Source organism: Cloeon dipterum, chromosome 3 (assembly GCF_949628265.1).
Source record: "Cloeon dipterum chromosome 3, ieCloDipt1.1, whole genome shotgun sequence".
NCBI lineage: Eukaryota > Metazoa > Arthropoda > Insecta > Ephemeroptera > Baetidae > Cloeon > Cloeon dipterum.
In genome coordinates, this window is record NC_088788.1 from 10,278,010 (window position 1) to 10,290,837 (window position 12,828).

The 12,828-nt window shown below is 36.3% G+C and overlaps 1 protein-coding gene and 2 non-coding genes across 5 annotated transcripts in view; 2 read left to right on the plus strand and 1 right to left on the minus strand.

Annotated features, from left to right (window-relative positions):
- Positions 1-107: 107 nt before the first annotated feature.
- Positions 108-179, minus strand: TRNAD-GUC (transfer RNA aspartic acid (anticodon GUC)). Its single transcript has one exon. It is a non-coding gene; the product is annotated as a tRNA-Asp (tRNA).
- Positions 180-605: 426 nt separating this feature from the next.
- Positions 606-678, plus strand: TRNAT-UGU (transfer RNA threonine (anticodon UGU)). The gene has a single exon. It is a non-coding gene; the product is annotated as a tRNA-Thr (tRNA).
- A 992-nt stretch (positions 679-1,670) lies between these two features.
- Positions 1,671-12,828, plus strand: part of RapGAP1 (Rap GTPase activating protein 1) — a 243,819-nt gene continuing 232,661 nt past the window's right edge. For all 3 annotated transcript variants that reach the window (XM_065485379.1, XM_065485376.1, XM_065485375.1), the window contains exons 1-2: positions 1,671-2,173; positions 4,713-4,778. In XM_065485379.1, coding sequence (XP_065341451.1) covers positions 1,686-2,173; positions 4,713-4,778 — 554 coding nt within the window. In that variant the 5' untranslated portion in view covers positions 1,671-1,685. The remainder of the gene's footprint in view (positions 2,174-4,712; positions 4,779-12,828) is intronic.

Below are 12,828 nucleotides of genomic sequence, written 5' to 3' on the forward strand. Positions count from 1 at the left end.
CCATTTTTGAAAATTATCATGCAGTGCAAGGGAAATCTTGAAAAGAAAATTAATTTGGTTATAAAGGTTTTCATAAATTACGAACAAGAAAATAAAAAACAAAAACTCTCCCCGGCGGGGAATCGAACCCCGGTCTCCCGCGTGACAGGCGGGGATACTGACCACTATACTACCGAGGACTTGAGACACCAGCGATGAAGTTTAGATAATATTCTGCATCAGTTTGTATTTGGTATTGTAGAAATGATTAAAGAAAAAATTTTAAAATCAGAACTGTGTACCTCATATTAAATTTAATTCATTTGAAATGAACGAGCAATAAAGTCTCGCATAATTTTATTTTGAGCAAATCTAAATCTTATGATAAAGAACGTGCAAACAATTATTATTTAGATAACAAGCTAATAATCAGAAAAGATTTTACTTTGCTCCTTTAACTTCAAGCTCAATAAGTCAGTCAGCAGCTTTCCAGGATCTCCTTCCTCTCTTTAATTTAACAATTCAGTAGCAAGTCAATATAATACAACTCTATATAAGTTGATGTCAGAAAGTACAATTTTGAGCTCAGTATTATGTACGACAAAGAGCTATGTGTCACATCGTCGGCCTCCATAGCTCAGTGGATAGAGCACTGGTCTTGTAAACCAGGGGTCGGGAGTTCGATCCTCCCTGGGGGCTTCATTTTTGCGGGCAAAACTGAGATTACGATGTAATCGTCACATCTACCGGTTATATTATGTTAACATTTTTGCTCAGCTTTAATCACAATGATTAAAATGCAGATAAAAAAGCCAACTTAAGCACAGTTCTTTTCCTAGGCGCCAGGTGGCGCGTTGTAAATATCGTAAATTTACGACCAAGGCTGTATAAACGAGGTAGATAACACAGCGCAAATAGCATGTTGATTCAAGCTTAAGCTGTAGCGTAATTAAAACGAGGTCCTTATAGTGAGCAATGGTAATAAAAACTCCTAGAAAACACACAATGACGAAATTTTTTCGGCACTTTGAGATTTTGAAAATGCTATAAAAACCGGTTATCGCCGATAATTTGATTCCTTCAAGAAATTTCACTCAAAAATAGATTTCAACCAGTTGGTTTTAATTACAAAACACGTAAAAATGGTTAACCATTAAATAATGTCCTTGCGCTCCTTACAATTAGTAATGTTTGTATTTTTGTTTGTTAATCTGGACCATTGTAAACATTATAGTAATTTCTTTTGTCTTTTGTACATCTTAGTGTATCTCTGAATGGAGAATAAATAAATAAGATAACAATTTTTTGCCTCTGACTATCATGTAACAGTCCAAGAAATTCTGAGATGAAGGGTTACGTTCAGCATCAGAAAATTAAGTAAAATAGACAATATCCTTCAAACGTTCACCTTGACTTGTGGATTTTGAGAAGAAAATAAAAAAATTGGTGTGCGTGCAAGTTAGCTGGGTGACAATAAGTCGCAGGAAAAGGAAACTGCGTGCGGTGTTTTTTTCCCGACTGGATGTGTGTATGGTTGATAAACATTTATATACTAGAGAGATCAAGAGGGACCTATCATAAGCGGAAACTACATGGAATTCTCACTCCAACGACCACACACACATGAATTTCACAGCCACAATTTGTGTCACGTCGTAGTCGCGTTTTAACCTCTCTGGAGAGCAAAAGAAACAAAAAAGTTCGACATGGACTCTCCGAAAGGGTTCAAAGCGCGAGAGGAGGGCGCTGCCGAGGCCAAGGGCGCCAGGCCGAAGGTGCCACCGCGACCTGGGAAACTGAAGATGGGCACCCTGAGCCCGTTGATGCCTGTGGACCCGAGGCCGGTTTCTCCGGGCCCGAGGAGTCCGCGGCCGCCGTCCATCGAGTCCGAGAATCGCAAGTCAAACCAGAGTCCACCGGTCAACCGCCTGAAGCAGCGCTTCGGCAGGCTTTTCTCCATTGGATCGGGCAGTTCTAGCCAGCCGCCGAGTCCGACGTCGTCCGACAAGATGAGTCCATGCTCGTCGGACGGCTTCGAGGAACTCAACTCGCCGCGAGAGGGTCGGAAGAAGAGATTTGCTCTGGCAAGCCCTTCGTCCGAATCGGCCAAGCTGCCACTGAGTCCGAGACCAATAAATCGGTTTAACTGGAAGTCAAAATCGGACTCGGCAAAGGTCGTCAGGGAAATGCGACAGTAAGTGTTTTAAAAATAACTTCACATATTTAGTCATTGAAATTATTAAAGTTAAGTTCATTTTATTCCGGGTTTAATCTGAATGGGTTGTTCCAAGATTAGATTTTGAACACACGTGTAAGACAATATCTGCACTACTTCTTGCCTACTTTAAATTAACAAAATTGTGGTCCTGTATCTCCAGATTTTTTTCTCTATTAAAGTGGAATGATACTGGGCAACAATTGAAAATTATTTGAATTGTTCTATGCAATAAACAATTCGTCCTGGTCCCGGCAAAATTGCGCAACTTTCAACAACCAAACGCTAATTTCCTTGTTGCAAGAAAAGGGCAACAATCAATTCGACAATGAAAATTTGGGTGTTTGTTGAACGTTGCGCAATTTTGCCGGGACCAGGACGAATTGATCGATAAACAATTTGTTCAATAATTTGCAATAATGAAAAAGGACCTTCCTACAATTAAAATTCAAATTTTGCCAATTTTCTCCAAAATTTACAGTGCTCGAACATATTTTCTTGGCATATTCCGATTCCTCTCGTCGAGATCTGTTCAACGGTGTATGCCACTTATTGGGGAAACTCTTGCTTTTGAAATTAAATCGGATTTCAAGTAAGGAGACAGCCATTACCATTTGAAAAGCACGCTAACTTTCTAGCCAATTTTCTCAAAAAATTCCAGCGCTTCTTAGGTCAATTTAGGCTTTAACTGAATCCTAAGAGATGAGTTTATGCATTGGCAACAAGCATTTTCCAGGCTTTTCCAGTATCATGATGTGCAAGTGTTAGGCAATTTAATTAAATGTCGATTATTTTAGACACAAAATTTTTCATTCTCTTCCCTTAATTCACAAAAAAATCACCTTTTTAAAAATTGCGAACTTTTTGTTAGTAAAATTTATAACTTTTGGAATTTTGATCTGAAATTGGTCGTAGATCTTTTAAGGCAACTCCCCAACCGATTTTCATCAAAATCCCATACCCCTTTGGCCAGCAAAGTGCCCAATGTAAATATGTAGTCTCGTGTTGTTGTAGCGCCAAAATTTCGCATAGCCCAACAAACAAACAAGTTTTAACTGTTGAATTGATTGTTGCCCCTGATCCTGTCCTAATTTCTCCTAAATTATAATTGCTTATTTAATTTTTAGAAAATAAATTGAATGGAATCGACAGTTGGAATCATATTGAGCGAGATTTATACATCTGTAGCTGCGTTTCATTACATTACATTATATCTAAAGAGCGGTGAAAACAAGTGCACCAAAAACCGCAACTCACAGGAAAAACGCATATATCCACCTTTTAAAACACAAATGCTGGAATCCCTGATGTTGAAAGAGGAAATAAGAAATACATTACAAATTGTTTTTTCCTTGGACGAAAATCTAATTTTAAATTATTTAATATCCTTGACAAATGATAAAGAGAGTGACCACTAAAAGTAAAAGAAAACATTGGTATAGTTCTTTGTAAAAGCAGCGCACTCACAAGTATTTATGTGCTGCATATTTTGGGGAATGTTTTAGCCCTAAAAAATTGGCTTAAAGATCAAAAAGTTCTAATGAAATTCCTGCAAAATCGTCTTCAAAGTTTAGAGCAAATATTTGACTTCTGTAATTCGTGATTTTTTCGGCTAAAAGAAGGACATCAATAAAAATTGTGATGAGGAAAATCAGATTTAAAACCCCCCCATTAAGTGTTCTATTTTTTGAAAAATGGACATAGATTGTAATTGCTACAAAGTCGTATTTAGGTTACTAGTTTACCACATAATGCAGAGATAGATTGTGGTTACATATGACACAAACCATTGATTCAATCGACCACTTGTTAAAGCCAACAATACACACAATGTTTTGCTTGTTTTGATCCTGCAAATAACTTCCTATTTAGTTAGAGTGAATTTATGCAGGGCATCAATTACTCCTGCAAGCGACAGTTTGAGAAGTGTATAATATAAATGAAAAATTAACACTGAAAAATAAATTAAATAGGACCAAGTATAACATTTAATCATCAGATTTTGGTATGAATAACCGGTTTGTACAATTGACTTTTTGCTTAATTTTGATTCCTCTCTTTTTGATCTATCCACCGGTGTGCACATTTTAAGGCAAATTTCCCTTCAGACGAAATAAATCATTTTCAATAAGGAGGCAGTGACCGTCGCTTGATTAGCGTGAAAACCTTAGAGCCGATTTTCTCAGAAATTTAAACGGACATACCTGAGAAGGTTTTAGCTCATTCCAAATTTTAAAGAGTAATTTACGCAAAGATATTTATTCTGTGAATACCCACTAAAACTCTAAAAAATGTGCGTTAGTAGAGATTTTGCAGTTTTTCTATAAAATTAAAGCTCCAGATAATTTTCTTTTAAGACTTACTGTTTGTTTCCAAATGAAATAATTGGAAAGAACTTCCCTAAAATACTACAGTCAACGCGCAAATATTTTCTTAAAACCAACCCTCATTACAAAACGACAACAACAAATGTATTTCCATCCCGGCATCAAATTTATTTTAATTTTATTTTTCATAGTGGCGTGATCAACCTTCCGACTCCGGCCATCAGAGTGTACAGCTTGAGAGACACCACTGCTGAAAGGTAAGTGTTGGCTGCTAAAAGCATTTTTGTCTGCCTTAATTCCGAATCGACCCCGCATGCATTGTGCAAACATCACGTGCCAGGTTACAATTAAAATTAATCTAGGCGCTTCATTATTTATGGTTGGCGCGGGGCGGCTGCTCTTCGGCCCAACGCCGTGTGCCGCACCGCCATGTGCTTGTACTAGTTTCCGAAAAGGTCGCTGGGTTTGCCCTTGCCACAATGAGAGGCCGTGCATTCAGCTAATGGCAAAGAGACCGCTGCCGCCCCGCGTCGGAACCGCAAATTTGCATTTACCTCTCCATTTATCCACGGAAGAATGGCCTTCATGTATATTCCAGGCGCGGAAAGCCGCTTTTGCTCTCTACGCGCGATCGTTTCGGGTGCAGCGAGAAGTTGGTCGTCGGTGTGCTCAAAATCTCGGCGGGCCAGAGCTCGCACGGGAGCCGCCGACTGAAAATTTGCCGCAGTTTAGCTGGCTGCCGCACTCCCGACGTTTCTTATTTTTCTCATTCGCTGCAGGATGCGGACAAGACTTTACTTTTCATGGCTTTGAGGTTCGTTCGTCATTCAAAACACCACACCGTCTGCGTTTATCCTTGTTATTGTAATGGGAACATGACATTTAAAACACACTTTTGAGACTAGCTACAGAAAAGGTTATTATAATATTATTTTAACTATAATTAAATTTAAAGTTAAAAAAGACTGTTGCGGAAAAATATTTTTATATCATTTTATATATTTTTAAAAACTATTTAATTTTTTTAAATCAAATATTGTCTTTTTAATTGTGAAGGTATAATTAGAAAATAAAATACACGCATAAATAGTTGTAAAATTAATTTAAATAAAAACAACAATTTTAGCTCAGCACATTAGGTTATTCAGTAAATGTTCAATTAATGTTCGATTCTATACGTTAGCATAAATGTGAAGTAGTTATCTTTTTTGACCATAAAGACTACAATAATATGGGACGTGGAGATTAAATGTCAGAAATGAAAGTGCGTTGATAAAAAATCTGACATTTAGGCCATTCATCAACGAAGCCAAGTGTTTAGTCAGATCATCTAGTTACAACGACTGTTCAATTTTGTTAGTTTTTTCTTACCAGCAAAATCCAAACTATGTTTCCCCTTTAAATATATAAGATCTCTGTTATGCTAAATTTGTGGATAGAAAGATAAAATTTTTGTATGAGAAGTAAAATTTATCTTAAAATAATTATATCATGAGATTTTATTCAATATATACTTTTTAAAGGGCTAAATTTTATTGAAATGTGAAACCTGCTGAGAACCCACTGTAAAATAAGCAAACTAATTTTATTTTACAAATTTAATCATTAATCGCGATATTTTTGAAAAAACCTTTCAGAGAGGAGCCATTATTTATTTAAAAAATTAGTACAAACTCTTAATTCAGGTTCAGGAATACAAATTTTGATTGTGCTCTTCAGACAAATTCATAATTTAAGTCATTTCTGATGAATTTTAGCGAAAAATTGATTAAAATGACCCGTCAAAGTCGGATTTTGCCAATCACGTTTTAATAAAAAAATGTTAACACGTAGACACATGATGTGCAAATTGACTTTTCAACAGAGTTTTAAAATTTTTGCTCAACTAAATTTCCCAATTGTGAAAATGACGGTGCAAAACGTGAGATCATTTCAATCAAAAACATTAAAAAATATTGAACACAAATACTCATTGTCCATTCTTGGAAAATATGGGGGAAAACGGTGAATGAAACAAAACTTCTTGTTTCACGATTGCGGGTTCAATGAATCGTGCGGTAGGGTGAAGTTCACGGGCAAAATAAATGGCATCGTGGCATCAACCTTCCAACAGCTCTAAATTACTTGGAGGCACGCGATCCGGAAGCCCAAACTACAGGGTTGTGCAAACGTATAAATAATGCTTCCCATTTTTACAAATTTATCGTTCATTACAACATTCAAAATAGATTTATCCGTAATGTTTGGATAGCGGCGAAAAATAATGAGTTAAATATTTCATAATATCGTGATGTGGGATGGATAACTGCGTAATTTTATTTTTCAAATTATTGTAACGTTTCCATTGTGTGACTCTGTGAAGTAAATAATTTTTTTATCTTGATGTACTATTAGTCAGAATTTCCCCGAATTTCCTTCGCGTATCGAGAAGTTGTGAAGTGACCATCGCATGCCTTGTCGCTGTAAGTCAGCTGGAGGACTGGAAAAGCCGCTCATAAAGCGTGAATTACGGCTGCGAGATTCGCAGTTAACTCCTGCGAATTTAGCCTAGCCCACTTTATATCGGGAATGAAAGGCGATAAAAAACGAAGAGGATATAGCAGCTGCGTGCTTCCTCCTCATGCGGATGATTTTTTAATAAAACTCCGTCGGCTATGCAACCTGCCGCGGCCAAAGAATGTGCGGCGCAGCATACTCTGCGGGCGAGTTGGCACAAAAAACTTTGCTTGCCATCCAGAACTTGGAGGCGGAAAATTTTTGCTTCCAGGTAGGGCTCACGGAATGGATGATGAAAAATGCATGCAAATTTTCTTCTTGCTTTCCTGTGTAAAAGTTTTTGACTGTATTTCCTGACTAGGTTTTCGTGTGTCTCGTATTTTCTATTAAATTTTTCTCTCTCCCGGAATGTTTTCTGGACTGGTAAATAATATCTTGTCTATATTTACTAAAAAAACAAACAAATAAACAATAATGAAAAATATAGAATAGAATATTTATCAAACGCCAACGGCGTACAACTATTTCCAGCATTTATATTCCATGTTAACCAGATATTCATTTCATGGGTATCATTTTCTTATTTGCACAAATTCTTGTTTTCACCTGGATGTTACCGACAAATGTAAATGTAGTTATTGTAATGCTGATCTGTATAGTATGTACCACATTCTTGATTGTCCTTTAAAACCTTTGACTTTAACCAAAGCTGCCTCATATAAATGCTGGAAATAGTTGTACGCCGTTGGCGTTTAATAAATATTCTATTCTAATGAAAAATATAAGAACAAATTTTGTTCTTATATTTTTTGTAACTTGTCAGTCTGATGACTTGACTGAAAATGTACATATTAAAATTAAATAATATTAATATAACATTTTTTAGACTATAAAATTACCATTTTTATCTATTTAGCTCTGTTTTTTTTTAAATAACGAGATATTAAAAATTTTGAATTTTATATTAAAATTTGTTTGCTATAAATCATACACAGTGAATTTAAATATAAATTACATTTTTAGTTTATTAGGTAAATTTTTAACTAGAAAAGAAATAAATAGTGGTAGCTCACTGTATGAGGTATGAGATATTTTTAAATAAAATTACTGTTTAACAAAAATTGATTTTTTAAGGTAAATCTGCTTCAAAAATTCTTACCTTTCGTGCGACGTCAAACCATCCTATATAAATATTATCACATCCCTGACAGTTGAAGTCACTTGGGGAGTTGTAAAAAATTTAATTTAATTTGATTGGCTGTATTAGGAATTTTCCACATTTTGTTGTAAAAAAATTATAAATGCACCCAAGCAAGGCTACATTTGTACATTTTTTCCGTGTGAGTAGAAAATTAGGTCATCACTCGCAATTTCATTTCAGTTTTGTTTTTTTAACAACATACAGCGTCCCAAGAGGTTGTTGAACCACCAGGGAGCTTTAAAAGAACCCTTCAAAAAAAGAGAGCGACGTCGGAATAGCTATTTCTAGCCGTTTCACACGCACACACAGAGCAGTGCCTCTCGAGCTCCAAATTTTACCAAAAATAAGTTGGCCCGTCACACCGTGTACCAAGCTTAAACTAATTAACAGATCCGAAAAGTGGCTTCTTTTTTCCAGGGGTGTCGAGCTGATTAGTCAGGCATTCTCGTTGGCAACTGCAAATAATATCGACGGCGAGACGGCGACAGACACGGTTGCCGACAGATTGCCCATTATCGCACCGGCTGATGCATTAATTTAACACGCCACAATACGTGTCAATTGCCGTCAACTCTGTCACTCGGGATCGCGCTGATTAATTTAAACGCTGCTGTGTAACTTCTGCAACTCGGGCCGCAGTTCAGTGTTAATAACTTAATCAAAACTTTACGTTGAGTCTGCGGCATCCTCTGCCACGGCCGGATTATCGAGAGTATTTAGACCTTGTAAAGTTTGAAACGATCGGCAGGGGAAATGTCTAGAAAGGTGAACGATATTTTGTTAAATTATTTTTGTAGTAAAATTAATAATGAAAAATCCTTTAATTTGCATACATATTTTATTAAATTTAAATTTTGTTTTCATATTTAATTAAATTAACCGTAGCATATTTTTTTATTTCTTAAAATAAGAATGCAAGAATTAATTAAAAGTGTTGCAAGTTAATTAATTTATTCACCAAGTTTTGGCTCCTTCCGCAGCCCTATTCACAGGGGAAAATTAAAAAAATTAATTAAGCGTCATGGCTGCATTCTTTAAATTACATTATTTGTTTAATTAATTTTTGTCTTCAAAGAAACATTGAATTGTAAACCTCGTGATGACATTTGGTGTGTTCTGATTTTTTTATACCAAAGCAAAAATTTGGTAATTTAAAAATTAGTTTACAATACTATTTTTGTCTTATAATTTTTAAGAAACTGATATAAATTTAGTTGTATATTATTTGTGAGGAGATATGCAGTAGTGGCTGAAACCAACTGTACAAATCTTCTTTCTCGAGAAAATACAAATATCCCACTTTCATAGTATTTTCCTTTCAACAGTTTTATTAAACTCGTAATTTGAGCATTCTCTACGAATCATGGCATACATTTTCCAAAAAAAACAAGCTATTTCATCCAAATTATCTTCTCCTATATGCAGACAGGAGTTGTTTTACCAGAACCGAAATGTTCTTCTGCTCTAACGTGGCTCCTCGCGTCAGTGCTACAGACTTCCGCACACAAATTTTCGTCCATTTGGCACCAATTTGAAGCCGCAGATCTTCTTCTTGGATAATGTTTCCTGTCTGTTGGCAGCAGTTCAACAGTTTGCGCGCACTTGATTTGTGGTTTCCATGACGGATGGCAGTTCTCTTTTCATCTCTTTAATCTGCCTGGTAGGTCTCTTTTTCACTTCGAGAGTAATACACAGAGCACGGCCAAATGATTGATTTATTTTTGCGGAAAGCAATTTATTTGGCTGGAAGGAAAAACAAGAGGGGCCTTTTTGTTCAGCCGCGTCGGTTCAAAGGGCGCGATTTGTGTAAAAATGCACGGTGTGTTCGAAAGGAGTAAGTTTTTAATTAATTGGAACACGCGTCGCGGTGTGGCTCACGACTTGCCGCATTTATTATGATGGTCGCTTCTGTCGTGAGGTCATTAATTAGTCGCGCAGGGAATATATAAGAAAAGAAAAACACAAACACACACACAAACTCGTGTTTCATGATGTTTCTTTTGAGTGATAAATATTTCATGAGTGGCTTCTCAGAAAGGGTGGAGTGGAGTGGCATCTCGTTTACTAAATTAGTTCGCTATAAGAGTGATTTGTATTCCCGTTTCAAAATTGATCGGTGGCTAAACACCCTTAAAGAAAACCTGTAAAGAAAAAATGTAAAAAAATAATTTCAATTTTTGCTCAGCGGGGACCAGATTCGTGCGACGCGCAAATATGGCGTCCGGTGGAGTATTGCGCGAAAAAACGAACACGTGAAAATGCGCGAAAAGAAGCAAGTTTTCGTCAATATTGTGACAAAGTTTGCAATACTCTTAACTAATTGTGTCTTTTGGATCGTAAAAACAAACTCTTGACACTCGTACGGCAATCCAAAGAGAGCTTTTTTCCCCACATTCAGACGCCATCTTGGATCTGCGCAGTCGGAACCAATTTTATCACACATCTGGCCCCCTCTGTTTTTGCTTGAATACTCTCTAACAAGAGGGGATAAGCTCATATTTTCCCAGGTTGCTGTTTCAATTATAAAAAAACTGCACAAAAATTTGCGTGCTTATCAAACGGCAAACACTGCCTTCAAACTGAAAATCATGATTTTTTTTCGGCAGAAGGAAAATTTACCACATCATTTACACACCTTTGGATAGATCGTGACAAGAGGAATTACAGTCACGCGGAAAACCCGTATATTTTTTTTTTAGAAATTTGGTGTAATCTGAAATTTAACAGTCACTCACAATCAGTTCTAATTTCATTATTAAATACTGTAGAGATAACCTGTTGCTAAATTCCAAATAAAGGTTCCTTTTTGCTTATCCAACAATGCAAAATGTTCGTAATTGTTGGCATGTAAAGCTCATGCACTTTTTAATTCTTCATTAGTTCTTGTGCATAAGAAAGAGCATCCTTCTTCAAGTTTTCCTTACTAAATAAAAAGTTTCTAATTAAAAACTAAGTAATAAAAGAGCTTGCACATACACATTTGAGTGAGTAAAGAATTAAAAATAAATTTGACAGACTTTATTTATTTAAGCACCGCGCGGCAGTGAATCATCTTCATCCACTCAGCTCGCTCGAGTAAATTTAGCACCCACTTTTACAGTTACGCAACGCTGCTGGAATATCAAATTATTTTTCGCCCTTGACGTGCTTATGGTATTCATTCTGGGCACACAAAAAAATTTAGTGGCCTTTTTCTAGGCGTGCATTATCGACCTACGCACCGAGTAAGCAAACAACACCGGTATACATAGTGCTTAAGTGAGCGCGCGGAAATGGAATGTGATGTCAGCGAAGGGACGCTTGTAAAAATAAACCGTCGGGACACAATATGAAAATGCGTTGTCGACATGCTGAAAAAAGAGAGCCTTTACATGAAAGATTCTGATCTTAAAAAAATGGTATTGCAGTCAGGATCAAATGAAAATATTTATATATAAATAATAATGATTATAAAATTTGAAACATAACTCAATGAAATGTGTGACCATGCGACCCTGTTTTCTACCGACTGGGAAATTCTAGTTTTTTTTTTAAATTTCAGAAACACCAATGGTGTAAAACAGACATAGCCATAATATAAAATTAGTACAGTACACCTATCCAACGCGAAATTGGGAGAAGATTTGATTCTAGCTTTATTAAATTCTATAATTATGTCTGCTGGAGAAATTATTTATACTTACTTTGAACATAAATAGCAAAATTTTTCAATAATTTATGTTTAGAACATATAATAATTTAGAAATTAATCTGTTGTGTAGAAAGCAGGACATATAAATATAATAATTGTTTTAAAGAATAAGCAAAATATGTTTAGATTTAATTATTATTTTCTTTTAGACGCTATTTACAACACATTAGCATTGTTTTGCTTTAAATTTTACATTATTACGGATTTTCCAGTGTCCAAAATTGAAATTTTGATTTTCTATCGCTTAAATATTCAAACAGAGTCTACATCCATAAAAATGATAGGATTGAATTAATTTAAAAACGACCTTCAGGTAAAATACCAATCAGATTTTATCTCTGCAGAGCTCCATAGAATTGCTGTTTCTGTTGTGATTTGTTGAAAGGTGCTTAAATTCATTAAATTCACCTCTAACTAAAACTTTGTACCATCCGTCGAGTTGAATTGAAGGGTGAAAACCCACCACTAAGTCTGGCGTTGTGTTCCACCCAAGTCGCCAACAAACACAAACTGTCGGCGCAGCGACAATTGAACATGCATCCTCCGATAGGGAGGAGGAAGGAGCGTCGTCAGTCAGCACATTTGTGAGCCAGTCCTTCTGTCTCTTTCTATTAATAGTGAATCGATACAGCACGTGTGATGTCACATCGCATATAAAACCGCACAGTGAAGAGGCGCTCGCGAGACGGCCCGAAAGTGAGTGAATTGTGTCTCTCCTTCTGAAGACACCGTGCGCTTCCTTCCTTATCTTCCGTTTGGCCTGCGAAAAAACAACAGAGGCTAATTTTCCATTCAAGCCGGGCGGAATTAGTGGAGCAAGGTCTCGAGAGTGCTCGAGCCGGAAAAATGGATGGCTTTTGTACTTTTTGCGGCGAGCATCGCTCGTAATTTAGGCCCGCGGAAGACATGAAATTGGATT